At 42.3% G+C, this 17571-nt stretch overlaps 1 protein-coding gene across 1 annotated transcript in view; it reads left to right on the top strand.

Annotated features, from left to right (window-relative positions):
- Window positions 1-17571, top strand: part of LOC122817119 (repressor of RNA polymerase III transcription MAF1 homolog) — a 240084-nt gene that overhangs the window by 29804 nt on the left and 192709 nt on the right. The window contains exon 2 of the mRNA XM_044090304.1: window positions 4541-4669. Within this exon, the coding sequence (XP_043946239.1) occupies window positions 4541-4669 (129 nt within the window). The remainder of the gene's footprint in view (window positions 1-4540; window positions 4670-17571) is intronic.

The following is a 17571-nucleotide window of genomic DNA, read 5'->3' on the forward strand; positions in this document are numbered from 1 at the left end:
TTCACTGTGGTCTTTTTTGCTGGGGGTGGGGGCGGGATGTGCATCTCCAATGAGATTAATTTATGGTCTGATCTCACCAATGAGGGATATACCTCCGGTGTGGAGCATTTTGTCCCCATGTTTGTGATGATCAGGTCTAGTATATTTTCTCCTCTTGTGGGAATGGTGACTAGTTGTTCCATAGCATTTGAGTTTATGAACTCCAGGAACCTTTGGGCTAGGGTGTTGGGGCTTGAGTAATGTTCCCAGTCTATGTTTGGGTAGTTGAAGTCACCCAATATGATGGTGTTTGGAGAGACATTCATACTCTCCAGTGTCTTCAGGAAGGCTGTGTGGGTTTCCTGAGTTTGAGAAGGTGGTCTGTAGCATGCTACAAACTGTAGGGCAGTTTTACCTATGGTTAATTGCACCTGGATGGTCTCCGATGCTTCGTGCGTTGCCACTAACCTGGAGGTGTGGGTATCCTTTATGAATATGGATACTCCCCCTCCTTTTGTGGTTCGGTCTGGATTTTTGGGCCGGAACGCATGATATGAGGTATAACCTGATAGTGCTGGGATGCTCTCAGGAGCCTTGAACCAGGTTTCAGTCACAGCACAGACATCGATGTTCTCCATACTGAGGAGGGCTTCGAGGGCGTGCATCTTGAGGTTTAGACTTCTGGCATTGAGCAGTATTACCCTTAGTTTTTCTCCGTTTTTGTTTTCTAGGGCGGTAGGTTTATCATTTGAGCCTTGCCTAAAAAAGACACTATGGGGGTGGCAAGAGCCTTTGCCAATATCCGGAGGCCCAGGGGTGACAGGTGCAAGCCGTCCCTTGCAAAGCAGCGTGGCTTGTCAAGCATGTCATCCCAGGCAGACAGACATTGGATCCCCTTAGAGTGACACCAGTAATTAAGCCAATTATTAAAGCTGATCATTTTGTCTCTGTATTGTGGCATCATTCTTGGTGAGGGTAGGATACTGCTCGGGGTCAGGGTCATACCGGCCTGGGCTACATAATCTGAGAGCTCCTCTATGTCTCTTTTCATGTAGTCCAGGGAGGTACGTCTCAGGTCGTTCACACCGGCATGGACAATGACTGAGTCATACTTGTACTTGCTGTGGAGTGACCTGAGTGCTTGTGTTATGTGGCAGATTCTAGCGCCTGACAGGCAGCTTACTGTGATCTTTTCCTTGTTCAGTCTGGTGAGTGGGACGTCAGTGTGTCTGACTATGGAGTCACCTATAACAAGTGTGTCTGGCATTGTGTTTGGCCTTAAGGGCTGTGACTGTTTAGCACACTGACTTTGAGAACTATGTGTTGCATGTCTTATGTCTTGAGGTGGCAGTTGCTTGGATGTCTGCTTTGGAGGCCTCTGTAGTTTTGGTAGATTTTTGATCAGTGCCTCCGAGTATGTCTTTGTGTGTTTGTGTTTGTTTTGCAGTTGTGATAGTTCTGTGTGAAACTGGGTTTGTGGTGTGCGTGGTTTCCTTCTCCTCCTGTCTGGTCTTGCCAGTCCTGAGTTGAGAGAGCTCAGCCTCCAGTTTGGCTATATAGTTGCATCTCTCACATGTATTTGTGTTTTGTGGGAAAAGGAGTGGGTTGTCTGTGTACATGAGGCAATTGTAACATTGCCTCAAGTTGCCCAGATTCACCAGCTGAACAGGAGAGGGCGCTAGCAACTGACCCTTCGACATGCTAGAAAAAGTTTGCTTTGTAACTGAGTCAGAAGGGACCTATAGGGAAATGGGTACTCAAGGGGATTCTAGGCTAATGTAGTACTTTGTTTAGTATATAAGTACTTTACCTATATAAAAATGCTTTAGGAGCAAGTGCTGAGCTTTTGAGATAGAGAATAGACGGTTTAGATTGCAAGTAGAGAAGTTCTAAGGGAAAGATTGAAGAGCAGACTTTACGGAGCCAAAAATAGTTTAACCTTGTTTAACCGGTGCTTCCCGATGGTGCTGTATGGGCAACTCCGCGCTAAAGCGGGCTTTATAGCAGGGGGTTGAAAAGAGCTAGGAATTGACCCAAAATGGCCAATAGACTAAAAGTTTCTGGCTGGAACCACTGCTCTAGGGACAAATGGGCTGCTCAGTGCTCCCCACTCCCACTGGTGAACAAAGAAGCTTCCCTTTATCCAAATAAGGATATGGAATAGCACAGGAACCAAGCCAAAGCCCAGAGATCAGCAAACTCTGAAGACTGGACTATTCTAGTTCAGTAAGGCGGGAAAACAAGATTTTTTTTTTTTTTTTTTTTTTTTTGTGCAGAAAACAGAGGAAAAACAGACAGTAAATGCTTTTAAATGGCTGGCGCACTTGAGTGTGTTAGCCTACAGGTAAAATTAAGCAACAAATAACTTTTTAAAAGTGCAAAACAGTTAATCAACACAAAAACAGTTTAAATAGAATGCAGAGCTGTATAAACAGGCGAAAATGCAGTCGCTAAGCAGTAAGTAATCAAAAATCCAGAAAAAAATACTTAAATCACGAAATAGTCACTCTCTTGCTCTCTGCTGCTTGTAGAACTCTGCAGGACACCACGAGGAGCTGTGCTGAGTTGAATACAAGCGAAAAAGCGCGCTAAAGCGGGCTTTATTACAGGGGGCTGAAAAGAGCTAGGAATTGACCCAAAATGGCCAATAGACTAAACGTTTCTGGCTGGAACCACTCCTCTAGGGACAAATAGGCCGCTCAGTGCTCCCCACTCCCACTGGTGAACAAAGATGCTTCCTTTTATCCAAATATCGGCCACTATTTTTTTGTATAAGCATCATCTTACAAGATCATCTCTGCTCAGTTCCTGAGATTGTTTGCTTCACTACTGTTTTTGTTCATTTCACAGCAGATTCATTTGTTCTTTATAATGGCAGAAACATCAGGATTTTTACCCTGGGCAGTTTTCCCTGCCCTTCCTTTCCATTCTGTCCAGTACGTAACCTTGTCTTTCTTTTATCTACCACTCTTTTTTTTTGTTTTTCCTAATCAACTCTTCAGATTATTTTGCAGGATTCTACATGATCACAAGGTATTTATGCAACGGTAGTGGTTATTGAAGTGCACAATTCATTATTTGACTGAAGTTTAAATGAATACACAGCATAAAAGTTTTCCTTTGTTAAAATTAGTCTTAGTGGAGTTGCCCTTAGGTTTAGGTGCTAGTTATTTTGAGGCACCTCTGCTAAGGCAGTAGTTACGTTTACCTTTTGAAGTAAAGTTTATTATTTTAACAAAAGAAAGCTCTCCTATACTGGTAGTGATAACTCCCTGAGGCCATAAAACCTGTAGGGAAAGGAAAATAGAAGTGTGTGCCATAGGACACTAATGACAAATATGTGAAGTAGAAACGGCCCTGGAAGTGGCATGCAGACACCATTGTTAACAGCATGTTAACTCATTACATCCGAGTGACACCTCCAGGTGCATCTGCAGTTAACTCCTACTGACACTTCTAGGCGTCAAATATTGTTTGTTCATATTTGCATCAGTACTTCCAAAATCATGTTATGTACAAAAGATTTCATCTTAAAGCTTACACAGTGGCAAAGACAGCTGCATTAATATTTGACATCTGTCTAGTGCAGGTAAGTAGATATTAATTGTTTTATGACATTTTTACAGATTTAATTTTCACACTTTTCTGTCTAAAAAAAACAAGTAACACACACACAGCTCCGTAACCTCATATGAAAGCTCTCAGCTAGATGAATAAAATGCTGCTGGCAGTATGTGTGTAACTAGAATGGCTGCTGAGACATTGTAGAGTTACTGTGTTTACTGTGACTTATGAAATTCAGTTTAAGACTTGGAACTTAAAGAATACTACCACTATAAAAATAGTTTGTGCTGCCATATATACTTCTTTCATAACCACAATGGTTCCAGAGATATAAACATCTGTTTGAAATGTGAAGACAATTTGATTCTGTCAAAATGCTTGGTTACAGTGCAAGCTTCCTGAGCTCCATTGAGCGAGTGTGTGTGTGTTTTTATCTGTCATGTAGTGTTGCATGCTTCATCTGTCAACACTAATCTTCTTAAAATCACCAGTCCATGTTCAAGGATATGCTAGAAACCAATTTAGTTTGTGAGATAGTGCTTTAGCATGGAGTTTAGTATTCCTAATTGTGCAGCAGCAGGGCCAGAGTCGCAACATGTTGCGATAGTTCATTTGAAAACTTCATATTCTTAGGAGGGAGAAAAGTTAGAGCTTCTGTCAGGGGCAATTACTGAGGAGTTATTTCTTTTTTTCTTTATTTTATTGTTTGATAACAAGTCTGATAACAGATGATCCATTTTTTTCAATGACCTGATATAAAAAAATGATAAAATGTAAACAGGATGTCCTAGCATATTCAGAATAAATCTATTCTGAGTAAAGGTGTACAGAAAGTGTTATTGTATATGCAAATATACATATGTAGACACATACGCAAAGCACAACTATTTTGCGTGTTTGCATTTTAAGTATATAAAAGGTGCAGAGCACAGGAAATGCTTGCTTGCTGTTTTCTTCTGAAGCACTGCTGTTGATGCATTTATGTTGTATTCTTTAGAATTGAGAGTTATTCTTGCAAGATGGCCGGTGATGACAAACAGATGTTTAAGGTGTTCTGTCTGGAAGGAGAACCCCATGTTCTGCAGGCACTTTCCCCACCACAGACAACAGGCATCAGCCCTAGCAAGTAGGTTGGGTTGTTCTATGCTGTTCAGCTTTTGATACCTCAAGCTTTCTGAAAGCATGTATGTTAAAAATGCTTTGACTAAAAATGTACCTGATATGTGGTTCCGGATGAGATGGCCTTGCATTAGGGAAATGGTTAAAGACATAGTAGTGCAAAAGTTGTAAACTGTAGGAGATTTATGGGTATAGTTTGTATGAAGTTCATGGAGTACGGTTTGCAGTGGCAAATATGTGCAGTTTCTGTTTAGAGCTTTATAATAATCTGTATTCATGGCAATTTTTCATAAAATTCACAATGGCCTTATTGTGTATTTCACCTGGATGAATTGTGTGCTTCGTACTTTTAGCATTAATGATAATAGCACACTGTGTAGAAACTTGGAAAGTTAGACATGCACGTACATTAGTACAGAAATATACATGTATTATTTCCAAAATGGGTTTCTTGGTGGTGCAGCGTTGCCACCTCACAGCAAGAGGTTCTCAGGTTTGATCCTTGGCTGGGGTGCCTTCTGTGCGGAGTCTGCATGTCCTCCCTGTGGTCACGTGGGTATTCTCCAGGTGCTCTGGTTTCCTCCCGCATCCCAAAGACAATGCTGTAGGTGGATTGGACACTCTAAATTGGGCCTAGGTGTGAGTGCGTGCATGTGTGCCTTCTTTGGAAGGTTGGGTGCTGGGCTGGGAACTCAACACAGTAAAACTCCGCTCATGAGCGGACAGGTGATCCGCTGTGGCGACCCCTAACCAGGCAAAAGCTGAAAAAAAAAAGGTGGTTTCTTAAAGCAAACAACAAATAGGCATTCCTTGTAATATAAAATGTAAAACGTTTTGTGCACTGATGATCTACCCATATTCCAGAGACATGCAGTAAGTGAATTGGCCGTACTGAATTGGCCATAGGTGCGAGGACAGAATGGAAGCACAGTTACAGCAGGGCTAGCCATCCGGTGGTGTGAACCTTGACTCTAGGTGAATGTTGCTGTTGAAGTGACACCCCAACTCCATATTCAAAAATGGGAAAAGGGATTGTGGATGGATGGATTGTTCGATCTGGGTTCCGGACTGGTATGTGTTGCTGGTGGGGCAGGATGTGGGTGACCTTGAAGTGGCCAACAGCCCATTCTCACAGGTTGACAAGACTAAGGATGAGTAACAGACATCCTGATCTTATTGCATGCCTCACCTGCTGTCTTACTGTCAGGCCATTGTGTCAGGATTGTCTCAAAATCAGAGGTTGGGATACTCGAGCTGCTTCTACGTGAGCTGAGAATACAGTCTGATTTCCAATTGTAGTTGGTTGGGGAAAGGTGAGGCATAAAAATGCATATAAGAAAATACAGACCTGTACTAAGTGGGTAAAAGTGTTGCACACACATCATAGGAGGAATGCACATTTGTACTCGGTAGGCTTGCTACTTTATAGAGATTGGATTACTGTTGTAGGTTTCTGTTTGTAACCAAGGGATTCACAAGAGTTTTGATTACATAAGGAGACCTTATTGGGTTAGAGGTTTTCCACCAGCGTATACATTTGTTAATTGTGTGCGCTATAATGTAGGCTCTGGTTCCCAAAAGTTGCGTGCATATCAGCTTTGCATAGTTGTAGTAGTATATAATATAATATAATATACATATATATATATATATATATATATATATATATATATATATATATGTGTATGTGTATATATATGTATGTATGTGTGTATATATATAAAATATATAAAGTGGTGTCCTATTGTAGTATATTCTGCATGTGGTACTCCATAGTTTTTGATGCCAGTCAATTAATTTCTCATGATTGTCTACAAAATAAATACAATTTTGAAAAGTGCTAGCCAAGTTGGCTCTAACAAACTGGGTATTGAGTTGCCTGGTCATATACATTTGTTCTTGGATTATTTTTGGGTCACTTTGGCTAAATGTTTGGTAAATTTATTTTTGTAAGGTGATGTTGTAGACTGTCAAGTTTTTGTTGTTTTCCTAACATGATAACCAGCTAGACTTTCATGTTTTGCTGTATCACTTGTGTTCTGTGCACTGTTGCATTTAGCTCTGCTGTAGCTACAACTCGTTGATCAGTTTGTGCTTCTTGTTCTTTCTTACCACTGCCCTGCAGGTACATTCCTTAGATCTCTTGTCAGAAAGAGAACAGAAATAGGATTTTCAAGAATGTTGTAGTCTAACCATGTATACCCTGACAATACCCAGACTGTCTTTGCCTCCTTTCTTGAGGAAGGAGAGGCCATTTAGTCCTGGGATAAATTTGAGAACACTCCTCCACCTTCAGAGTAACTTTATTCCAAAGCTGTACCCGATGGCGAGGCGATCTGATGAAGGTGAAGGTCTCTGGTTCTAGTGTGAGCTGAGCTGTTTGTAATTTTTGAATGCCCACATGTAAGGGAAGTAGGGATAGTTAACCTATCAAGTCAAGTCAGCCACTATGAGCAGCAGTCCTGGGCTCACTCTGTCCGTGTGTACTCTTTTTGTGCTGACCAAAAGGGGGATTGGCCACTCTTAGTCCAGTGTAGGGTATAAGAATACATTGACAGAGATACTGATTAACAGAGAGGAACTTAATGGAAGGAGGTATGCTGCCACAACAGATATCCTGAACAGCCTGGAAAACCTAACTAAATGTAAAGATTATAGATAACCCTCCAGACTTCAGGATCTCCTTCCTGGCCAGTTACTGGTAGGGTTCATTGTGATTATAAGCCATCTTAACTCGTGTCTTTATTCTGTTGTGTCTGTGTATGCTCTTGCCTTTACATTTATCCTGGTTAAATATGCACAGTATTTAGTCGGGGATGAAACTTTTGGGGAGCTTAAAGTCCATGAAAGACATTCTCAGATTCAAAATGTCTAAATTATTGGTGGCCTTTAACTGGCTAGATGCAGACATCCCTTCAAGTCATTTTTCAGTTATCTTAAATTTATTATTCACAGCTGTTTTTTTTTTTACATTTTGTGTTTCAAAATTAAATGGAATGTTACTGTTCTTACTCAGTAGACCAGCTGCTGTTTAAAGGATAGGTTACCAGAGGTGGCACTTTTCCAAGGACATACACTGGTGTATGACAAGTCTGTCAGAACTTTCCTTTCCTGTTCCAAGTACTTTTTTCATTGCTAATCTGTCAAATCCTTCTCTCCATCCCCTTTTCAGTTGGTTACTTTTCTCAGGGGCACACTTGTGTCCAGTGACCAATACCTAGTCACGTGCAAGTTAGTGTTGTCTTACTGTTCGTTACCCCAGGGTTACAAGTAAAACAGAGCAACAAATTTTGTTTTTACTCTGTTTCCTGTGAGCAAAAAAAAAGGGTAGGACACAGGTTGATACCAGACATTCAGGTATTCAGTGTAATTATTTAGAAAGAAAAACGAAACAAAATAGGGCTCATTTTAAGGTCTGCGTTAAAAGCCGTATTTCTGTATTATGGTACTGTTGTATTCAGAGACACATTAGCAGCAATGAGGAAAAATCTCAATATCAGATAATTTCCTTGTCTCTAAATTTCTGTTAACTGCTGTGAGTGCTAATCAGTACTTTCTATGGTAGCTAACACTGGCAGCTGATGCATCGTGTTAGCCGAGGTACTGTTGGTCTTTCACTTTCCCATACACTAAACACATTAAAAATTACACACGTACCCATACCCACATCTGTCTATTTTGTAGTTAGAACATTCCCAATGTCTCTCTCTTTCGTGCCTTGATAAATCACGGATGATTATAGTTCATTCATTGATGCCGGACATTAAAGTTTGACACTTCATATCTTGTAGTAAATGCATGATAGTGCAAAAGCTGTTGTAGTGATCTTATTTTTAGTTTGTAAGAAGAATAACTAAAATACTATCCTCTTTGGCCCACCATTGATTTTAGCTTTGTCTAGATTTCTTGCATTTTGAGGTCAAAGGTATGCTTTCTGATCCCTGTCTCTCTTGCATGTGACATGCATACTTTTGCAAACATTAAAGAATACCTTTTGATACACATCGCTGTGAGAGATTGAGGATGCAAGTGGGGCACAACCCCCTCCAGAAATTATTTAATGTTGTCTCATATTTTGACTTCTAATGTTGAGATACCATTATTTTTAGGTTTCTATGCATTTGTTGTAGTATTTTGAGTTTTCATTAGGGGAGACAGTTTCATTTTTGATCTGAGGTGAAGCCATCCATGTTAACCAGTAGCCTTAAACTACATGTTTTCACGTTTCTCTGTATCTGAAACTTTCCCAGGCTGCAGCTTCTTTGCCTTACTAATAACTCTTTGCCCTCTAGTTTCTGCCCAAGATCTGTCCTGCTACTTGATAAGCTTGCATATAAAATAAATGGTCCAAGTTACTTCATTTTTTTAGATGAAATTTCACTGGTGGTGAGCTATACTATTCTGTTGATTGCAACTAATCCTAAGTCAAAATTATCCTTTTTTTTACTATGTTTCTCCTTCTTACTGTTTTTACTGCACCTTGTAAGTTTCCATTGCTGTGCTTTTCCAGATGTACTTTTTTGTTTAAAAAAATCTCTTTTTTTCTATTTACTTCGAAGTTTGTATGTGAAGTTGCCATACTTGTTAGTGTATTTATATTGCTGTTGAATACAATTTAAATTAGTTGCATTGGTGCTGTTTATTGCTTTGTTGAAAGTGGAAATTGGGCAGTTATATTCCTTTTTCCACTGTTTTATGCTCTGCTTTGGTTATTTTATCTCTGCAGTCACAAGTGGTAAGACGAAAGTTTTCGAAATGTGGGTGTAAAATTCCTCCCTGCGATAAACTTTCTGTGTGTCTGTTTTCAGGCAGAACTTTTTAAAAAGGACAGGTGTCATGTTTTTGAGGCCTTTTATTCTAGGACTTTGGGACTAACAAATGTTTTTAAAGGTTTGATGCAAATAAAGGTGTCCTTGGAGTTGTCTAGGTTCTTCCAACTATCCTAGATCCAGGGATAAGGCAGAAGACAAGGGGCAAACTAAAGAGAACAGTAGTGTGTTTTCTAGAAACTCTTTTCTTGTGTGACGTGAACCTAGTAAAATCCAAAGGGACATGCTCAGATAGTGGAAGAGTAACACTTGGTAAGAAAAACTACCAGAGAATCCAACACAGATAAAATTAACATGCCGGTTTTATCTACCTTTGATGTGACTTCATGCTTTGTACCCCATTTACAAATTTAATCTGTCTTGACATGACTATACACATTGCTCACATCAGTGATTTTTATTTTAAATGGTGTTTCTTTATTTTAACAACAGATCTGAAGTTGTTTTCATTTGCTCTTCAACCTGTGAGACCCGGATCTGGCATGGATCCTACTCTGCTGCAGACTCCAGCATCAGATCCAAGCTCCTCCCCTGTTCATACTGCCCTTGTCTCCCTCCTCCCCCCATATCTTGTTTGCCGCTCATGTGAGACAGCAGCATGGATTACAGCTCCAAGTTTCTGTTAGTATGAGTGAGTTTTTTTTGGTAAATTTGTCCTGTATGAGTAAGTTATTGGAATAAATTTGTCCTATTTCCCCTACCTTTTTTTTAGCATCTCCTTTTTCTCCCTGTGCGCTTTCACATTGGTCTTAAAAAAAAAAAAAAAAATAAAAAAAAAATAAAAAAAAAAATCTCTCCTCTTTCTTCCCCACTGGTTGCATGTTTGCTTGTTCCTTCAGCCATGACTGAAACTCCTAAGCCAGGCTTTAGGAAATGCAGAGTGAGTGGCCATACGCTTCTCCCTTCTGATGGCTACACTCTGTGTGTTGTGCGTCTTGGTGTGGAGCACCTAAAGACCTCCTGCTTGTATCTGTGTGGGTTTCAATCTCTGCGCCTTGATCGGCAGGAGAAACAAGTTGATCCTTAAGGCTCTCCTTCCTCCGGAGGCTGCTTCTTCCTCCTCCTCCCCGACTTCTTGGACTCAAACCTCCCACCAAGAAGTCCGAGGATGGGGAAAAGTCCCGGGTCAAGGAATGGGACAGGCCCAGGAAGCAGTCTCCCGACCACTCCTCTGTGGTCGAACCCCCAGCAAAGTCTCTACCGGGTCCGACCTGGGGCTCACCTTGACTCTGATCTTCGTTCTTCTCCCATTCCTCAGGTTCGGTCCCCTCTGTCTGCCTCCACTCGGCACCACTTCAGGCCCGGGTCTGTGGTCTCTTCTATCTGGTCCTCCCATAGTCTTTCTGAAGTCAAGGTGGGCAAGATGATGCTGAAGTTTATTCTGACCCAGATTCACATGAGTCTTGCCTGCTCCTTTCCCCTCCGGGGCTGGAAGCATGCAGTCTGCTTTCCTCCCAGTTGCTCCTTCTCCAATCCTACCTTGGGTTTTGGAGTCATCTGGTCTGAGGTTTCCTGGTGTCGAGGGGTCTGCAGCGGTGGTTCAAGGTACCCGGACACCGACCATTGTCCCGAGTGGTTTGGCGCCAACCGACTCTGAGCCGTAGCCTCATTGTCAGATCTGAGGGGATGGCTTTGAAGTTTTCGGAGTCGGCACTTCCGCTTGAAATCTCGGCGCCAGGAGGTTTGCCTCTACCTCCCCCTAAAGCGCATAGGGCGGCAGATCCAGTCTTACTCACGCCTGATACTGGGATTCATTCCCCCTCTGCTTTCGATGTGGTGGAGAGGGTTCTCTCGGCTCCCTCGAGACACTGTCATCCTTGATTCTGTCCTGGCTCCCTGTTTTTCTGGGCCGGAGTCTATCATCCTGTCCCCTCATGGACAGCCTGTTGCCACCACACCCCAGGAGGTCCCACTCCAGGACTGCCCTGGGGTTTCTGATTCCTCCCCAGAACCCCCCCCAGGAGCTCCCTCAGAAACGCACGTGGAAGAGGAGGCACTTAACTCCCCACCGGAATCCCTCATGGAAGATACCGACTTGGGGGAGGGCTCCCCGTGATCACCCCCGGAAGATGTCTCCTTTGGAGACCTCATGGAAATCATGTGCCATTGAGGAGGGGTGGTCTACACAAAAGCCCAACCTGGATTATTTGGTGTTCCTGGAGGCATTTGGCACAGGACCCTCTACCTCCTGTGGATCCCCTTGTGGATTTGATTTCATCCAAGGCATGGGAGGAACCGGATACTGTTGAGGCTGTCCCCAAACACCCGGACAAAATTCTTAGAGCCCCACTGTATAGGCAGCATTGGTCTAATGGCTCCCCAGTCGATGCCATGGTGGTGGCAGTGACCACCAATAAAGAGCTCACTCAGGAAAGCTCTGCAGTCCGTCCCCTGGACCGAGAGTCGCAGACTATGGGCTGTTTCTGGAAGTCGGCCTACACATCAGCCACATTCGCTTTGTGTGCGCTGAACTACATGGCGCACTTTTATCAGGCTGCAGCAGGATCTGGTCAAAGGAGTCGCTGAGTCTGCCCTCCAGTCCATGATGGCAGAGGAGAAAAGGGTGTTGTATGGCCACTTTTACTTAAATATCTAATACTTCCATGAGGCTCCTATTGCACGCTACAGAAGGTGCCTCTAGGGCTGCCATTTTTAATTTCTTCAAGTTTTTTGGGTTTCTAATATGATGGGAATGGACCCCATTCCTAAGTCAAAGTATGAAGTTCATGAAATTAGTATTGTTTCACTCTTTGATGTTGGCCAAAAGTGCTCTTCGCAGCACCCGCAATGTGCCCAGTAATGACTCCTGCAATTCATACAGTGTTACATGAATTAGTAACATATCTAAATACGATTGTAAATTCTTTTTTAGAAGACCAGTTGCTCCTACTACTATTAGATCTGTCTGGGTATCTTTCTTCACATGGCTCTCGCTTCTGCCTGCAGAGCGAAGTATTTTATGACTTTGTATCTCTCTCTCTCTCTCTCTCTGTACGCAAGACACTGTAGTCACTAGGTGTGGCGATTTTCAGTGACAATGCTACTTTTCTTGGATCACTATGAACTGTTTTCTAGCATCTGTCTTTTTGACTGTTGGTATTGCGTGATCCCATGTGATGTAAACTTAATCATTTTCTATGATTCTCAGTGGCTTATGTTTCCAGTGTTTTTCAGCCACTTCGATACCATGCACAATCTCCAGTGTAACAATCTCGTCACATTATTATGCCTTTCAGTATACAGTCCCTCTGCCATTAGAGAGTCGCAACCAGCAATAAGGTGTGTGACTGTTTCCAATCTGGTTCCACAAAATCTACATATGTCTGTTTCTCCCAGATGTTCAATGGACTTGGTAAACCAGCATGTACGTAGCCCACTATCTTGGACTGCAAATATTAACCTTTCATTTCTTGATGTAAATTCACCTCTCCTTAACTATTCCTGCATTTGTTCTGGAAGAGGCTCTTCCAGAAGATTTCTATACTTGCAACTATATTTGTTTTTTTCCACATTTCTTGCCTTCTCACATGGTCCTTCACCTTATATTCTTTCTTTTGATTTTTAGCACATTCAGTTGCTGCCTTGTTTTTATCCACTTCTGGTTTGATTTCCATTCCTGCTTGATGTCTATATGCTTCTGGTAAATTAAGCAGAGATGTCATCTTAGATTTATTCTCCTCATGTTTCGAAACTTTCACCACATTTGGATCTTGTGAGGTCAGTAGATATGTGCGGAGTCCCTGATTGCAGATCTATACATATAATCAATTTCAAGGAGGCCCATCCCTCTTTCAGAACGGGGAATATATAATCTTGGTATACACTTATTTTTCTAAATCATGTGGTGAGCATGAAGCATCCTTCTTGTTTTAATATCCAATCTATCCAACAGTTTTGGGGGCCAGTCAGTCACTCCAAAACTGTGTTAGGACAGGAAGAGCAAATTGATTTATAGCTTTGATCTTGTTCCTAGATGTCAGTGTTGTTTTCAGGATTAATTTAAGTCTTCTAAAGTACTCCTTACTAAGCTTTATTTGCATTTGTTCATGTTTTATTGCGGATCCATCAGTTCCCAAGTATTTATATACCCCCTCTTGCTCAAGTTCTTTTATATCACATTCTTGTCCCAAACTGGTTTTCTTGGTGCTGCAGTTTTCCTTTTTTAAAGGTTGCTTTTGCACATTTATCAAGACCAGATGACATACCAATATCCTCTGAAAAAAGTTTTGACAACCTGCAGCTGTGCTTTCAGTTACTCATCTGATGAGTTGTACAATTTTAAATAATCGACAAAGAGAAGATAAGTCAATATAATTTGTTAGAAGCCAAATTATAGCCATGGCCTAAGCTGTTAAGTAAACAGCTTAATGGTTTAATGGCAAGGCAGAATAGCAAGGGTGACAGAGAGTCGCTCTGGAATATCCCCCTTTGAATTTTTATCCTTGGGATAATAATCTGTCCTTTATCATGGCTTAATTGCAGAGTGGTCTGCCACAGTTTCATGGTTACTGTAATGTAGTCAATCAGTGTAGGGTGCATTTTTTTTTTTTTTTTTTTTTTTTTATGTATGAATGTGGGATACTATCAAATGCTTTTTTGTATTCAATCCATGCCATGCTTAGGTTCTTCCCCTTCTTATAATTCTCCACTATAACTTTGTTTAACAAACAATGGTCCTGTGTTCCATATGACTTTCTTTTATTGCCCTTTTATTCTACTGCCATAATTGAGTTTTCTTCTAAATGACAATAATCTGTGTCAATTCCCGTATATATTTTGTACGTCGTCGGAAGGCAAGTTATTGGCCTATAATCTTTAGGGTAGATCGCAGGTTCATTCTTAAGTAAGAGCATTGTTTTTCCTGTTAACCAGTACGGTGCATGTTCGGGGTGCCCATATAAATAGTTTTTACTCCTGGCTAAATCCTTGTGCAAAGAAGTTAATACTTTAAGCCAAAAGTTAGGTACTGTATCTGGGCTTGGGGTTTTCCAGTTAGAGGCTTTTCTCAACTTTTTCAATCTCTCTAGCTGTTATTTCATCCCATTTCATATCCTGTACCTTTAAACGTCTTATTCTTTCCTTTACTTCTATCCATTTAGCATCTTTATGTTCCAGAGGATCTTCATAGATGTTCTCCAAAATGTATCAGACTGCCAAAAAAAGAGGAAGCAATCAGTTCCTTTTACCTTATTTCCCAATTCTCTCTAAAACTCTCTTGGGTCATCAGTAAATTGTTTGTTTTGTGCTTTTCCCTTATATTTATCTTTGTATCTTCCAAGTCTTTCTGCCTGTTTTGAAATTTTTAGTTTATCTCCAATAGTGCATAATAGATCCTGGTCTGTTCTAATACTGAGCATTGCTTTTATCACATCTATTTTTCTTAATATTTTTGTTGATCTGTTCCCTCTTCTGTAATTGTCTAACAATGATACTTCTTGTCTTAACTGCTTTATAGTTTTCTCTATTCGATATTTCCATGATGGTATTTGATTTTTGCCCCCTCTTTTTCACTCGCTACCTTATGTTCCTGTGGTAGAACTTTATCAGTTATTAACCCACTAGGGCTGCCGGTACAGGCGTAGCCATGAGGCGTCATGTCTGGCTCTGGTTTTGTGCTTTTTTTGGAGCCCTTCAAGGTGTTCTTTACGAATGCTCCCTACGATGGTTCCACTCGACTGTTTGAGACACTTCACGTCTTTCTTGCTCTGAAAGAAAGTAAGACCCTGTCTGCTGTCTGGGTTTGCTTCTCAACCCCACAACATTCCTTCTGTAGGAATCGGCGTGGGGTGAAGATGATGTGGTTCTGGAAATCTCAGGGCACTTCCCATGATGCTCAGGACTCTTCTTCCCCTCGAGACTGAGAGGGATACAACAGATGTTGCCCTCGTGGCAGAGGGGGTCCGAGGAACCAAGGGTCTCAGGGTGCCATAGAAATTTCCAGGCTGCTTGAAAGGCGAGTCATCCAGCCCCCCCCCCCCCAAGACTAATTTTGGATCCGGCATCTATTCCAGGTTCTTTTTAGTGACAAAGAAAACAGAGGATTTAAGACCCATTCTGGATCTGCCAACTCTAAACCTGTCAGTTCCCAAGACGAAATTTCAGATGGTCACTCTTCAGTTCATTCTGCCTTTCCAGCAGATGAACGACTGGATGTGCTCGGTGGACTTCCAAATGCGTACTGTCGTATAAAGATGAGCAGGTACTCTCGGCAGTTCCTCCACTTCCGGCTGGGAGCCAGTCATTTTCAGTTAAGAGTGCTTCCCTTTGGACTTGCCACTGCCCCCAGGGAGTTCACCAAAGTAATGGCGGTTGTGTGGGCTGACCCTGCAGCTGCAGGAGTTTCAGGTCTTTCCCTACCTGGACGATTGGCTCCTTTCTGCCCCCTCCAGACTCTATCCAAACCAAGGTGTTTCTACCTCCAGACAGGCTCTTATTCCTTCGACATCATGTTTCTTATATCTTTCAGATCAAGTGTCCTCTAGCGGATTCAGTTCAGGCATTGGGAACCATGGCAGCCACAATTACTTTCATCCCATATGAGGATCCTCCAGTGGACTCTGGTGGTTCAGTGGTCCTTACTAGACTTTCCCTTATCTTATCCAGCTCTGTTGTCTCTGGCTTGCAAGGATTTGCTTCTCTCATGGCTTCAGTCCCTAGATTGTCATCTTCTGGGTCCACCCATTCATTCTCCCCTCCTCTATGATTACGGTGACCATGGACGCCTCCCCGCTTGGGTGGGGGGGCATTGGATGGGAAGGACGGTCCAAGCTACGTGGTCCTCCCAGAAGACCCATCTGCATATCAGTGCCTTGGAGATAAGGGTAGTGCTTTTGGCATTGCAAGCTCTTCATGCCTTTCTTCCTCAAGGAACTATTGCCATCCAGACTGACCAGTATGTCAGTAGCATGGTACATCAAAAACAGGGGGACCAGATCTTACCCTCTCTTTCGTGAAGCCATGAGATTGTGGGAGTGGGCGATTTCCTTCAGCCATTTTCTGGTGGCAATGCACATTCCGGAAGAGGCCCAACATTCTAGCAGACAGGCTTAGTAGATCTATTCTGATGCCTTACTAGTGATCTCCGAATCGCTTCAGTAGCGTAACAGATCTTTTTCAAAGTGTGGTCAGCCTTGCTATGGTCTCTTTACTTCTCCTTCCAGCGCAAAATGCAGTGAATATTTTGCTCTGGACCCCCATCTGGGGGAGGCCCCCAGAGACACTCTAGTTCATGGTAGACCTTCCAGTCTAATATATGCCTACCCACTGCTACCGCTTATATCCAAGTTCATTCATTCAGAAAGCTCGACGACTGGGGAGCTCAGTGATCCTCATTGCCCCCTTCTGTTCTCACCAAGTTTGGTTCCCCTCTCTTGAGTCTCATGCAGTGTGTCCACCTTGGACGCTATATCCAGTTCCATATCTCATTTCACATCCTTCAAGGGTCTGTCACCCAGACTTGACCTGAAGCTCACTGCTTGGCTACTCCAGTTCCCTTGATAGTTAGGGCTCCCAGTATGTATTCTCCCTTTAAGAAGTTTTTGGTAGCAGCTCACAAATCTTCTAGCAGGAAGGTTTACTCGAGTAAATGGAAGCGTTTCTCGATTTGGGCTTCTCACCATGACCTGGATCTTTTCACTGCTGTAGTTCCGGCCATCTTGGAGTTTCTGGCAGATATTTTTAATCATGGCGCCAGCTTCTCTACGGCTAAGGTACAATTAGAAGCAATCCCTAATTTTCACGTAGGCGAGAATTTGGCTTCCTTGGCTTTGTCCAAGCTTTGTGAGGCCTTTTCAAAAGGTACCTTTTTTTTTTTACTTAGGCCTCCAGTTAAGGACCCAACTCCCCCTTGGGATCTCGCCTTGGTACTGCAAGCTCTGGTCTCTTCCCCCCTTTGAACCAGCAGCTGCGGTTGAGTTGCAGTTCTTGTCGTGGAAGACTGCCTTTTTGGTGGCAGTTACCTCAGCCAAGAGAGTGTTGGAGATCCAAGCATCGTCTGTCAAGCCTCGTTATATGGTATTTCATAAAGACAGGGTCTCCCTGTGGATAAACCCATTGTTCCTGCTGAAAGTAGTGTCAGAGT

This window comes from Protopterus annectens, chromosome 12.part0 (genome assembly GCF_019279795.1).
Source record: "Protopterus annectens isolate FY-2018-M chromosome 12.part0, PAN1.0, whole genome shotgun sequence".
In the NCBI taxonomy this organism is placed as follows: Eukaryota; Metazoa; Chordata; order Ceratodontiformes; family Protopteridae; genus Protopterus; species Protopterus annectens.